Source organism: Nerophis ophidion, linkage group LG01 (genome assembly GCF_033978795.1).
Source record: "Nerophis ophidion isolate RoL-2023_Sa linkage group LG01, RoL_Noph_v1.0, whole genome shotgun sequence".
Lineage (NCBI taxonomy): Eukaryota > Metazoa > Chordata > Actinopteri > Syngnathiformes > Syngnathidae > Nerophis > Nerophis ophidion.
This window is the reverse complement of record NC_084611.1, coordinates 46,284,894-46,299,266: the sequence shown is the minus strand read 5'-3', so window position 1 is coordinate 46,299,266 and position 14,373 is coordinate 46,284,894. Positions and strand designations below refer to the sequence as shown.

Below are 14,373 nucleotides of genomic sequence, written 5' to 3'. Positions count from 1 at the left end.
ATACTATGCCCCCATCGTGCACAAATGACTGACGGACTCTTGGTCAATTTGGTCTTTTGCAAATGCAATTCAGCATAGGGCCCTGACATATAAAAAGTACAACTTTTTTGTTATGTTCATGTATATGTCATGTTTTTTCAATGTTAACACTTTTGTACAAATAAGTACAGTTGCACTTTATTTTTCAAATGTGTTTATTCTGTAAAGGAATGAGTCAGATGTTTAAAATGACTGATTGATAGTGCTATTATAAAGTGCAAAGTCAGCACAATTTTCTTTCCTGCAATTTAAATTGCACTTGTTTTAATACATAAATACAGAGTTTGAAAAGCACAATCTTTGTTAATATATTAGTCTGTGGTTAAAAGGACTTGAAAGGACTCGAAACTCAAAATGCAGGACTTGGGACTTGACTTGAGACTTTCCAGTCTTGACTTCGGACTTGACTCGGGATTTGCCTGTCTTGACTCGAGACTTGACTCGGACTTGAGGGCAAAGACTTGAGACTTGTGACTTGCAAAACAATGACTTGGTCCCACCTCTGGTCATTTCTGTTGCCATCCTATACAAAGCGGCAAGGAAGCAATGCTGTAAATTGTCTTAAATAAGTTAACATGTCAGACACGTTAAAAAAGTGTAATAGTGCCGATATGTTGAATATAATTTTCGAATCGGATACAATGTGTTCAAGTCATTCAGGCGGACGGGAGTCTCCCTCTGCTGGACATTTTTGGACATTACTGTTACATTTTATATGTCATTGTGTAGACAAATATGTACAGAGGCAATAAGTGTGTTTGTGTCTCTTTGTTCTTTTCACCATCTTGTCTATGAAGAATTGTCAAAAGTAAATGGTCAAGCTTTCAACGACATTCTCTTCATTGACTCCGGTTTGGCTTGGTGTTGAGTTGGCGTTTTTACACGTCTCACGAGAACACTAATTGTATAGTTATGATGGAAATTAAAAACACATGGACTTGGACGTAAGAAGCATAACACCTGATGTCACTGGAACAGAGGAAACCTGCTCAAGTCAGGAAACAATTGATACCGTTGCGCTCCAGTCAAAAAACATGGACAAAGAGTTTACAACAAAATACATTATTGCTTGTATTGTAGTAAACCTTATGGAGAGATGGCACGACTTCTACAAAGTGCACACAAAAACAGATTGGAAGTAGCCACAGCTCTTAGCTTTCCAACAAGTTCCATGGAGAGAAGGAAACAGCTCGACTATATTCCTAATAAAGGGAACTATGCTCACAATGCTGCTATTATGGAGTTGGGGAAGGTTAACTAGTGCCATTCAAACCGCCACCTAAAGAAGCTAAAGGAGATGACTTCATGCACTGTGCACATTGCCAAGGACTGTTTAGCAGAAAGGTACTGTGGAGACACATGCTAAACATGCTTTCAACTGTGCTAAACAAGACACACAGAGATTGAGCAGCTGGACAACTTTCTTGGCCATATTAGAATCAATCGCGAGTTCTATAGACTTCCTGAAAAGACACTGCAGCTGGCAAAAATCAGCAAAGTCTTGATGGTACTCGAGCAAGGTCGACTATCAGAGTTCCATGGCAAGAACTTAAAAGAAATCACAATTGGTCCAAATGTTAAGTTGTTATCTTTGTTGTTTCCTTTGTCTACAATTTTGTCCATCCTTTTGTTTGGTTTGAACTCAATTATAAACTTAACATGGTTTGTGTCACACAGAAAGTGTTGTGGAAACTGAAGAGGAAGATCTTACCAGAGAGGACGACCACTATTCATTTCCTGATAATGGTATGTAATACTCATTTTTGTGGTTTATTAAATGTGGCCTATGGTAACCATGACACTTAATGTTTATTATATTGAACCCACAGAGGAGGGGGGCTTTCCAACCACTGAGGATGAAGAAGGGGATGGATCATCAGGACATAGTGCAGTGACACTTTCTTCCAAAGGTAAACTATGTACATAAACTGTTTTTTTACTCAAGTTTTATCAGTCTTTGTTTTCTCACAAATAATGCAAATGCATATGTGTGCATTGTTCTCTGTGGCTTAGAGACATTATAGCAAACACATGTATAACTTCATTTCTTAATCTCCTTTTACTTCTTTTTATTTTCCTACACATATTTAGTATGGTGACTTGCAGGTCTTGCTGCCAAGAAAAGGCGAGCCTGGACAGGGAAAGAGGTGAAGGCTGTGGAGAAGCACATGAAGCCATTCATCCCTTCTGGTATTGTAGCGGCAAAGAGGGACTGTTTCAAATGTTGGAGGGCCCAACCGGAAGCTCTCCAAAAGCGGGAATGGGAAGCATTGAAGTTGTATGTGTACAAGCATCGAAGTTGTATGTGTAGAAGCATTGACGTAATACATGTACGAGCATTGAAGTTGTACATGTACGAGCATTGAAGTTGTACATGTACGAGCATTGAAGTTGTACATGTACGAGCATTGACGTTGTACGTGTACGAGCATTGAAGTTGTACGTGTACGAGCATTGAAGTTGTACGTGTACGAGCATTGAAGTTGTACGTGTACGAACATTGAAGTTGTACGTGTACGAGCATTGACGTTGTACGTGTACAAACATTGAAGTTGTACGGGTACGAGCATTGAAGTTGTAAGTATACGAACATTGAAGTTGTACGCGTACGAGCATTGAAGTTGTACGCGTACGAACAATGAAGTTGTACGCGTACGAACAATGAAGTTGTACGCGTACGAACAATGAAGTTGTACGCGTACAAGCATTGAAGTTGTACGTGTACAAGCATTGGAGTTGTACGCGTACCAACATTGAAGTCGTACGCGTACGAGCATTGAAATTGTACGCGTATAAGCATTGTTGTTGAACATGTACGAGCATTGAAGTTGTACGTGTACGAGCATTGACACATTGTACGTGTACGAGCATTGACGTTGTACGTGTACCAACATTGAAGTTGTATGTGTACAAACATTGAATTTGTACGTGTACGAGCATTGAATTTGTACGTGTACGAGCATTGAAGTTCTAAGTGTACAAGCGTTGAAGTTGTAAGTGTACAAGCATTGAAGTTCTAAGTGTACAAGCGTTGAAGTTGTAAGTGTACAAGCATTCAAGTTGTAAGTGTACAAGCATTCAAGTTGTAAGTGTACAAGCATTCAAGTTGTACGTGTACAAGCATTCAAGTTGTACGTGTACAAGCATTCAAGTTGTACGTGTACAAGCATTCAAGTTGTACGTGTACGAGCATTCAAGTTGTACGCGTACGAGCATTCAAGTTGTACGCGTACGAGCATTCAAGTTGTACGCGTACGAGCATTCAAGTTGTACGCGTACGAGCATTCAAGTTGTACGCGTACGAGCATTCAAGTTGTACGCGTACGAGCATTCAAGTTGTACGCGTACGAGCATTCAAGTTGTACGCGTACGAGCATTGAAGTCGTACGCGTACGAGCATTGAAGTCGTACGCGTACGAGCATTGAAGTCGTACGCGTACGAGCATTGAAGTCGTACGCGTACGAGCATTCAAGTCGTACGCGTACGAGCATTCAAGTCGTACGCGTACTAGCATTGAAGTCGTACGCGTACGAGCATTGAAGTCGTACGCGTACGAGCATTGAAGTCGTACGCGTACGAGCATTGAAGTCGTACGCGTACGAGCATTGAAGTCGTACGCGTACGAGCATTGAAGTCGTACGCGTACGAGCATTGAAGTCGTACGCGTACGAGCATTGAAGTCGTACGCGTACGAGCATTGAAGTCGTACGCGTACGAGCATTGAAGTCGTACGCGTACGAGCATTGAAGTCGTACGCGTACGAGCATTGAAGTCGTACGCGTACGAGCATTGAAGTCGTACGCGTACGAGCATTGAAGTCGTACGCGTACGAGCATTGAAGTCGTACGCGTACGAGCATTGAAGTCGTACGCGTACGAGCAATGAAGTCGTACGCGTACGAGCACTGAAGTCGTACGCGTACGAGCACTGAAGTCGTACGCGTACGAGCACTGAAGTCGTACGCGTACGAGCACTGAAGTCGTACGCGTACGAGCAATGAAGTCGTACGCGTACGAGCACTGAAGTCGTACGCGTACGAGCACTGAAGTCGTACGCGTACGAGCACTGAAGTCGTACGCGTACGAGCACTGAAGTCGTACGCGTACGAGCACTGAAGTCGTACGCGTACGAGCACTGAAGTCGTACGCGTACGAGCACTGAAGTCGTACGCGTACGAGCACTGAAGTCGTACGCGTACGAGCACTGAAGTCGTACGCGTACGAGCACTGAAGTCGTACGCGTACGAGCACTGAAGTCGTACGCGTACGAGCACTGAAGTCGTACGCGTACGAGCACTGAAGTCGTACGCGTACGAGCACTGAAGTCGTACGCGTACGAGCACTGAAGTCGTACGCGTACGAGCACTGAAGTCGTACGCGTACGAGCATTGAAGTCGTACGCGTACGAGCATTGAAGTCGTACGCGTACGAGCACTGAAGTCGTACGCGTACGAGCACTGAAGTCGTACGCGTACGAGCACTGAAGTCGTACGCGTACGAGCACTGAAGTCGTACGCGTACGAGCACTGAAGTCGTACGCGTACGAGCACTGAAGTCGTACGCGTACGAGCACTGAAGTCGTACGCGTACGAGCACTGAAGTCGTACGCGTACGAGCACTGAAGTCGTACGCGTACGAGCACTGAAGTCGTACGCGTACGAGCACTGAAGTCGTACGCGTACGAGCACTGAAGTCGTACGCGTACGAGCACTGAAGTCGTACGCGTACGAGCACTGAAGTCGTACGCGTACGAGCACTGAAGTCGTACGCGTACGAGCACTGAAGTCGTACGCGTACGAGCACTGAAGTCGTACGCGTACGAGCACTGAAGTCGTACGCGTACGAGCACTGAAGTCGTACGCGTACGAGCACTGAAGTCGTACGCGTACGAGCACTGAAGTCGTACGCGTACGAGCACTGAAGTCGTACGCGTACGAGCACTGAAGTCGTACGCGTACGAGCAATGAAGTCGTACGCGTACGAGCACTGAAGTCGTACGCGTACGAGCACTGAAGTCGTACGCGTACGAGCACTGAAGTCGTACGCGTACGAGCACTGAAGTCGTACGCGTACGAGCACTGAAGTCGTACGCGTACGAGCACTGAAGTCGTACGCGTACGAGCACTGAAGTCGTACGCGTACGAGCACTGAAGTCGTACGCGTACGAGCACTGAAGTCGTACGCGTACGAGCACTGAAGTCGTACGCGTACGAGCACTGAAGTCGTACGCGTACGAGCACTGAAGTCGTACGCGTACGAGCACTGAAGTCGTACGCGTACGAGCACTGAAGTCGTACGCGTACGAGCACTGAAGTCGTACGCGTACGAGCACTGAAGTCGTACGCGTACGAGCACTGAAGTCGTACGCGTACGAGCACTGAAGTCGTACGCGTACGAGCATTTAAGTCGTACGCGCACGAGCATTTAAGTCGTACGCGCACGAGCACTGAAGTCGTACGCGCACGAGCACTGAAGTCGTACGCGCACGAGCACTGAAGTCGTACGCGCACGAGCACTGAAGTCGTACGCGCACGAGCACTGAAGTCGTACGCGCACGAGCACTGAAGTCGTACGCGCACGAGCACTGAAGTCGTACGCGCACGAGCACTGAAGTCGTACGCGCACGAGCACTGAAGTCGTACGCGCACGAGCACTGAAGTCGTACGCGCACGAGCACTGAAGTCGTACGCGCACGAGCACTGAAGTCGTACGCGCACGAGCACTGAAGTCGTACGCGCACGAGCACTGAAGTCGTACGCGCACGAGCACTGAAGTCGTACGCGCACGAGCACTGAAGTCGTACGCGCACGAGCACTGAAGTCGTACGCGCACGAGCACTGAAGTCGTACGCGCACTAGCATTGAAGTCGTACGCGTACGAGCACTGAAGTCGTACGCGTACGAGCACTGAAGTCGTACGCGTACGAGCACTGAAGTCGTACGCGTACGAGCACTGAAGTCGTACGCGTACGAGCATTGAAGTCGTACGCGTACGAGCATTGAAGTCGTACGCGTACGAGCATTGAAGTCGTACGCGTACGAGCATTGAAGTCGTACGCGTACGAGCATTGAAGTCGTACGCGTACGAGCATTGAAGTCGTACGCGTACGAGCAATGAAGTCTTACGCGTACGAGCACTGAAGTCGTACTAGTACGAGCACTGAAGTCGTACGCGTACGAGCACTGAAGTCGTACGCGTACGAGCACTGAAGTCGTACGCGTACGAGCACTGAAGTCGTACGCGTACGAGCACTGAAGTCGTACGCGTACGAGCACTGAAGTCGTACGCGTACGAGCACTGAAGTCGTACGCGTACGAGCACTGAAGTCGTACGCGTACGAGCACTGAAGTCGTACGCGTACGAGCACTGAAGTCGTACGCGTACGAGCACTGAAGTCGTACGCGTACGAGCACTGAAGTCGTACGCGTACGAGCACTGAAGTCGTACGCGTACGAGCACTGAAGTCGTACGCGTACGAGCACTGAAGTCGTACGCGTACGAGCACTGAAGTCGTACGCGTACGAGCACTGAAGTCGTACGCGTACGAGCACTGAAGTCGTACGCGTACGAGCACTGAAGTCGTACGCGTACGAGCACTGAAGTCGTACGCGTACGAGCATTTAAGTCGTACGCGTACGAGCACTGAAGTCGTACGCGTACGAGCACTGAAGTCGTACGCGTACGAGCACTGAAGTCGTACGCGTACGAGCACTGAAGTCGTACGCGTACGAGCACTGAAGTCGTACGCGTACGAGCACTGAAGTCGTACGCGTACGAGCACTGAAGTCGTACGCGTACGAGCACTGAAGTCGTACGCGTACGAGCATTTAAGTCGTACGCGCACGAGCACTGAAGTCGTACGCGCACGAGCACTGAAGTCGTACGCGCACGAGCACTGAAGTCGTACGCGCACGAGCACTGAAGTCGTACGCGCACGAGCACTGAAGTCGTACGCGCACGAGCACTGAAGTCGTACGCGCACGAGCACTGAAGTCGTACGCGCACGAGCACTGAAGTCGTACGCGCACGAGCACTGAAGTCGTACGCGCACGAGCACTGAAGTCGTACGCGCACGAGCACTGAAGTCGTACGCGCACGAGCACTGAAGTCGTACGCGCACGAGCACTGAAGTCGTACGCGCACGAGCACTGAAGTCGTACGCGCACGAGCACTGAAGTCGTACGCGTACGAGCACTGAAGTCGTACGCGTACGAGCACTGAAGTCGTACGCGTACGAGCACTGAAGTCGTACGCGTACGAGCACTGAAGTCGTACGCGTACGAGCACTGAAGTCGTACGCGTACGAGCACTGAAGTCGTACGCGTACGAGCACTGAAGTCGTACGCGTACGAGCACTGAAGTCGTACGCGTACGAGCACTGAAGTCGTACGCGTACGAGCACTGAAGTCGTACGCGTACGAGCACTGAAGTCGTACGCGTACGAGCACTGAAGTCGTACGCGTACGAGCATTTAAGTCGTACGCGTACGAGCATTTAAGTCGTACGCGTACGTGCTCGTACGCGTACGAGCACTGAAGTCGTACGCGTACGAGCACTGAAGTCGTACGCGTACGAGCACTGAAGTCGTACGCGTACGAGCACTGAAGTCGTACGCGTACGAGCACTGAAGTCGTACGCGTACGAGCACTGAAGTCGTACGCGTACGAGCACTGAAGTCGTACGCGTACGAGCACTGAAGTCGTACGCGTACGAGCACTGAAGTCGTACGCGTACGAGCATTTAAGTCGTACGCGTACGAGCATTTAAGTCGTACGCGCACGAGCACTGAAGTCGTACGCGCACGAGCACTGAAGTCGTACGCGCACGAGCACTGAAGTCGTACGCGCACGAGCACTGAAGTCGTACGCGCACGAGCACTGAAGTCGTACGCGCACGAGCACTGAAGTCGTACGCGCACGAGCACTGAAGTCGTACGCGCACGAGCACTGAAGTCGTACGCGCACGAGCACTGAAGTCGTACGCGCACGAGCACTGAAGTCGTACGCGCACGAGCACTGAAGTCGTACGCGCACGAGCACTGAAGTCGTACGCGCACGAGCACTGAAGTCGTACGCGCACGAGCACTGAAGTCGTACGCGCACGAGCACTGAAGTCGTACGCGTACGAGCACTGAAGTCGTACGCGTACGAGCACTGAAGTCGTACGCGTACGAGCACTGAAGTCGTACGCGTACGAGCACTGAAGTCGTACGCGTACGAGCACTGAAGTCGTACGCGTACGAGCACTGAAGTTGTACGCGTACGAGCGCATTACGGCCTACAAAAGAAGGTTGCAGCTAAATTAGATCCTTTATTGATCCCACAACAGGGAAATTTGGGTTACTTTGTTTACGTGTTTCAAATATTGGTAAAAGAGAAAATAAATTTTCTTGAAAAGTAAAACGTGTTATGCTGACATGAGTAGTACTCTCTTTCTCTATGCTAGACATCTGTACGCACAACTCATAGAGTTTTTCTTTGTCTCCAGAAGTGATGATCAAAAACTTGGTCCCCATTCCAAATGATAACGTGTGTGTGTGTGTGTGTGTGTGTGTGTGTGTGTGTGTGTGTGTGTGTGTGTGTGTGTGTGTGTGTGTGTGTGTGCGCCACCTAGACTGCTTCTGTAGGAAGTAGCCACACCCCTAATATTTGAATAATTATACAAATATATCACAAACAATAATCTATGGGTATGAATACACATGTATAAATAACAATAATGAATAATAATACACATTATGAATCATAATAATTAATAATAAATATATATAATAATGAATAATAACACATTATAAATAATAATAATTAATAATAAATACATATAATAATGAATAATAATACACTTAATGAATAATAATAATGCACGTGTGTCATTAACAATTAAATGTCAATAATAATCCATTTACTGGCAGGACTATTCAGGACCAGTTCTCTGGTCTTGACCTGTCAATCATCTTCTTTTGCAGGACAAGATGCCTCAGACTCTGCCCTCCTCGGGCCAGGACAACAAGAACTTGGACCAGATCAAGGACCAGGTCTACGCTGGACTCTACTACCATGACAACAACCTGGCGTCCGGGTCCTTGGAGGCCCTCATTCATCACCTGGTTCCCACTTTGGACTACTACCCTGATGTGAGTATCAGCAGCTACACAGCAGCTAAGCCCACAGTAGCACACAAGCTAAACATACACTACGTAATAATACAACAGCACATGTTCAATATAAACAACTATCAATGCGATGCTAGCAACAAAGTGGATGTTTGGATATGCTAACATGTCAAAAAAGTGTGTGTTTGGATATTGGGATGGCGTGGCGCAGTGGTAGAGTAGCCATATCCAACCCAAGGGTCCCTGGTTTAATCCACACCTAGTACCAACCCCGTCACGTCCGTTGTGTCCTGAGCAAGACACTTCACCCTTGCTCCTGTTGGGTGCTGGTTAGCGCCTTGCATGGCAGCTCCCTCCATCAGTGTGTGAATGTGTGTGTGAATGGGTAAATGTGGAAGTAGTGTCAAAGCGCTTTGAGTACCTTGAAGGTAGAAAACTGCTATACAAGTACAACCCATTTATCATTATTTATTTATATGCTAACATGTCAACAAAGTGTGTGTTTGGATATGCTTACATGCTGACATTTCAACAAAGTGTGTGTTTGGATATGCTAACATGCTAACATGTCAACAAAGTGTGTGTTTGGATATGCCAACATGCTAACATGTCAACAAAGTGTGTGTTTGGATATGCTTACATGCTGACATTTCAACAAAGTGTGTGTTTGGATATGCTAACATGCTAACATGTCAACAAAGTGTGTGTTTGGATATGCTAACATGCTAACATGTCAACAAAGTGTGTCTTTGGATATGCCAACATGCTAACATGTCAACAAAGTGTGTGTTTGGATATGCTAACATGCTAACATGTCAACAAAGTGTGTGTTTGGATATGCCAACATGCTAACATCTCAACAAAGTGTGTGTTTGGATATGCCAACATGCTAACATTCCAACAAAGTGTGTGTTTGGATATGCCAACATGCTAACATGTCAACAAAGTGTGTGTTTGGATATGCTAACATGTCAACAAAGTGTGTGTTTGGATATGCTAAAATGCTAACATTTCAACAAAGTGTGTGTTTGGATATGCCAACATGCTAACATGTCAACAAAGTGTGTGTTTGGATATACTAACATGTCAACAAAGTGTGTGTTTGGATATGCTAACATCCTAACATTTAAACAAAGTGTGTGTTTGGATATGCTAACATGCTAACATGTTGTAACAAAACAGTTCAGGGTGTCCCTCCAGTGTTTCCGTAGGGCTGTGACGTAAGAGGTCTATAAAGGTGGGTTGTTGAAGAAGGTGCACTCAGGCAGACTGACACGCTGGGTACAGGAGAGAACAATAAAGAAGTGGTGGAGACCGGACCTGCTCTCATGACTCCCTGTTATTATTTTATTATAACAGTACACTCAAAATATGCGAACCCAGGACAGTTGGCTACAATGTCAACAAAGTATGGGTTTGACTATGCTAAATCTAAAATGTCAACAAAATGTGTGTTTGGCTATGCTAACATGCTATTATGTCAAAGTGTGTTTTGATTATGCTAACATGTTGACAGGTCAAAAGAGTGTTTGGGCTATGGCAACATTCTAACATTTCAAAGTGTGTTTTGGCTATGCTAACATGTTGACATGTCAACAGAGTGTATTTGGGCTATTCTAACATGCGAGCATGTCAAATTGTGTTTTGATCATGCTAACATGTTGACATGCCAACAAAGTGTGTTTGGGCTTTGCTAAGACGCTAGCATGTCAAACTGTTTGGGCTATGCTAACACGCTAGCATGTCAAAGTGTGTTTGGGCTATGCTAACACGCTAGCATGTCAAAGTGTGTTTGGGCTATGCTAACACACTAGCATGTCAAAGTGTGTTGGGGCTATGCTAACATGCTAACATGTCAATCAAGCCACAGGACTGCAGAACTTTGCTTTTATTCAGTAACGTCCTCACCTTCTTCCTGGAAGTGCTGGTACTCACAACTTTGCTTGGCCCCATTATTTGGCAAACTGGATCATGGTGTTGATGTTTGGCACACAAAAGGACAATGATGAAAAGTTGTCCTCATTGTCCCCCACAGAGGACGTTCATCTTCACCTTCCTACTCAGTTCCCGCCTCTTCATCCCGCCGCACCAGCTGCTGGCCCAGGTGTGTCATCTGTGGGCGGAGCAACACGGAGCGGGCCACGCCCCAGCAGAGCAGGTGTGTCACCTGTGGGTGGAGCAGCAAGGAGCAGAACAGGTGGGCTGACTTGCGAGGCGTGTCCTGACCAGGTGTGTTTTCACCTGTTGTGTGCCAAGATCCTGCAGCTTCTGACGGACTGGACAGAAACCTTCCCTCAGGACTTCAGAGACCAGCGTATGATGTGTGCTCTGAAGGAGGTCACGCTGCACCTCTACAGCCGAGACCAGGTAGGCTCAAGTAGGCGTGTCCTAGCACACACCAGGTAGACTCAAGTAGGCGTGTCCTAGCAAATACCAGGTAGTCTCAAGTAGGCGTGTCCTAGCACACACCAGGTAGTCTCAAGTAGGCGTGTCCTAGCGCACACCAGGTAGGCTCAAGTAGGCGTGTCCTAGCAAATACCAGGTAGTCTCAAGTAGGCGTGTCCTAGCACACACCAGGTTGTCTCAAGTAGGCGTGTCCTAGCACACACCAGGTAGGCTCAAGTAGGCGTGTCCTAGCAAATACCAGTACCCTCAAGTAGGCGTGTCCTAGCACACACCAGGTAGTCTCAAGTAGGCGTGTCCTAGTGCAGACCAGGTAGGCTCAAGTAGGCGTGTCCTAGCAAATACCAGGTAGTCTCAAGTAGGCGTGTTCTAGCACACACCAGGTAGTCTCAAGTAGGCGTGTCCTAGCACACACCAGGTTGGCTCAAGTAGGCGTGTCCTAGCAAATACCAGGTAGTCTCAAGTAGGCGTGTCCTAGCACACACCAGGTAGTCTCAAGTAGGCGTGTCCTAGCACACACCAGGTAGTCTCAAATAGGTGTGTCCTAGCACATACCAGGTAGTCTCAAGTAGGCGTGTCCTAGCACACAGCAGGTAGTCTCAAGTAGGCGTGTCCTAGCACACACCAGGTAGGCTCAAGTAGGCGTGTCCTAGTGCAGACCAGGTAGGCTCATGTAGGCGTATCCTGGCACATTCCAGGTAGTCTGAAGTAGGCGTGTTTTAGCGCAGACCAGGTTGGCTCAAGTAGGCTTGTCCTAGGACACACCAGGTAGTCTCAAGTAGGCGTGTCCTAGCACACACCAGGTAGTCTCAAGTAGGCGTGTCCTAGCACACACCAGGCAGGCTCAAGTAGGCGTGTCCTAGCAAATACCAGGTAGTCTCAAGTAGGCGTGTCCTAGCACACACCAGGTTGTCTCAAGTAGGCGTGTCCTAGCACATACCAGGTGGTCTCAAGTAGGCGTGTCCTAGCACTCACCAGGTGGTCTCAAGTAGGCGTGTCTTAGCGCAGACCAGGTAGGCTCAAGTAGGCGTGTCCTAGCACACACCAGGTAGTCTCAAGTAGGCGTGTCCTAGCACATACCAGGTATTCTCAAGTAGGCGTGTCCTAGCACAGACCAGGTAGGCTCAAGTAGGCGTGTCCTAGGACACACCCGGTAGTCTCAAGTAGGCGTGTCCTAGCACACACCAGGTAGTCTCAAGTAGGCGTGTCCTAGCACACACCAGGTAGTCTCAAGTAGGCGTGTCCTAGCACATACCAGGTAATCTCAAGTAGGCGTGTCTTAGCGCAGACCAGGTAGGCCCAAGTAGGCGTGTCCTAGGACACACCGGGTAGTCTCAAGTAGGCGTGTCCTAGCACACACCAGGTAGGCTCAAGTAGGCGTGTCTTAGCACACACCAGGTAGTCTCAAGTAGGCGTGTCCTAGCACATACCAGGTGGTCTCAAGTAGGCGTGTCCAAGCACACACCAGGTAGTCTCAAGTAGGCGTGTCCTAGCACATACCAGGTAGTCTCAAGTAGGCGTGTCCTAGCACACACCAGGTAGTCTCAAGTAGGCGTGTCCTAGCACACACCAGGTAGTCTCAAGTAGGCGTGTCCTAGCACACACCAGGTAGTCTCAAGTAGGCGTGTCCTATCACATACCAGGTAGTCTCAAGTAGGCGTGTCCTAGCGCAGACCAGGTAGGCTCGAGTAGGCGTGTCCTAGCACACACCAGGTAGGCTCAAGTAGGCGTGTCCTAGCACACACCAAGTAGGCTCAAGTAGGCGTGTCCTAGCACACACCAAGTAGGCTCAAGTAGGCGTGTCCTAGCACATACTAGGTGGTCTCAAGTAGGCATGTCCTAGCACACACCAGGTAGTCTCAAGTAGGCGTGTCCTAGCACATACCAGGTAGTCTCAAGTAGGCGTGTCCTAGCACACACCAGGTAGTCTCAAGTAGGCGTGTCCTAGCACACACCAGGTAGTCTCAAGTAGGCGTGTCCTATCACTAACCAGGTAGTCTCAAGTAGGTGTGTCCTAGCACACACCAGGTAGTCTCAAGTAGGCGTGTCCTAGCACACACCAGGTAGTCTCAAGTAGGCGTGTCCTAGCACACACCAGGTAGTCTCAAGTAGGCGTGTCCTATCACTAACCAGGTAGTCTCGAGTAGGCGTGTCCTAGCACACACCAGGTAGTCTCAAGTAGGCGTGTCCTAGCACACACCAAGGAGGCTCAAGTAGGCGTGTCCTAGCACACCAGGTAGTCTCAAGTAGGCGTGTCCTAGCACATACCAGGTGGTCTCAAGTAGGCGTGTCCTAGCACACAACAGGTAGTCTCAAGTAGGCGTGTCCTAGCACATACCAGGTAGTCTCAAGTAGGCGTGTCCTAGCACACAGCAGGTAGTCTCAAGTAGGCGTGTCCTAGTGCAGACCAGGTAGGCTCAAGTAGGCGTATCCTGGCACATTCCAGGTAGTCTCAAGTAGGCGTGTTTTAGCGCAGACCAGGTTGGCTCAAGTAGGCGTGTCCTAGCACACACCAGGTAGTCTCAAGTAGGCGTGTCCTAGCACACACCAGGTAGGCTCAAGTAGGCGTGTCCTAGCAAATACCAGGTAGTCTCAAGTAGGCGTGTCCTAGCAAATACCAGGTAGTCTCAAGTAGGCGTGTCCTAGCAAATTCCAGGTAGTCTCAAGTAGGCGTGTCCTAGCACACACCAGGTAGGCTCAAGTAGGCGTGTCCTAGAAAATACCAGGTAGTCTCAAGTAGGCGTGTCCTAGCACACACCAGGTAGGCTCAAGTAGGCGTGTCCTAGGACACACCAGGTAGTCTCAAGTAGGCGTGTCCT

General features: G+C 48.6%; 1 protein-coding gene across 23 annotated transcripts in view; it reads left to right on the top strand.

The window, feature by feature from the left end:
• The window catches only part of rasgef1ba (RasGEF domain family, member 1Ba), an 89,451-nt gene that overhangs the window by 7,758 nt on the left and 67,320 nt on the right, over positions 1-14,373 (top strand). For 18 of the 23 annotated variants that reach the window (XR_009807337.1, XR_009807349.1, XR_009807351.1 and 15 more), the window contains exons 2-7: positions 1,717-1,785; positions 1,869-1,949; positions 2,146-2,186; positions 9,005-9,172; positions 11,187-11,309; positions 11,408-11,518. Coding sequence is in view for 17 of the 23 variants with exons in the window: in XM_061904958.1 (XP_061760942.1) it covers positions 1,717-1,785; positions 1,869-1,949; positions 2,146-2,186; positions 9,005-9,172; positions 11,187-11,309; positions 11,408-11,518 (593 nt within the window). In the remaining 6 variants the exon portion in view is untranslated. Of the gene's footprint in view, positions 1-1,716; positions 1,786-1,868; positions 1,950-2,130; positions 2,318-9,004; positions 9,173-11,186; positions 11,310-11,407; positions 11,519-14,373 lie in introns of all 23 variants that reach the window. The other 5 variants (XM_061904969.1, XM_061904967.1, XM_061904959.1 and 2 more) reach the window with 5 other exon arrangements.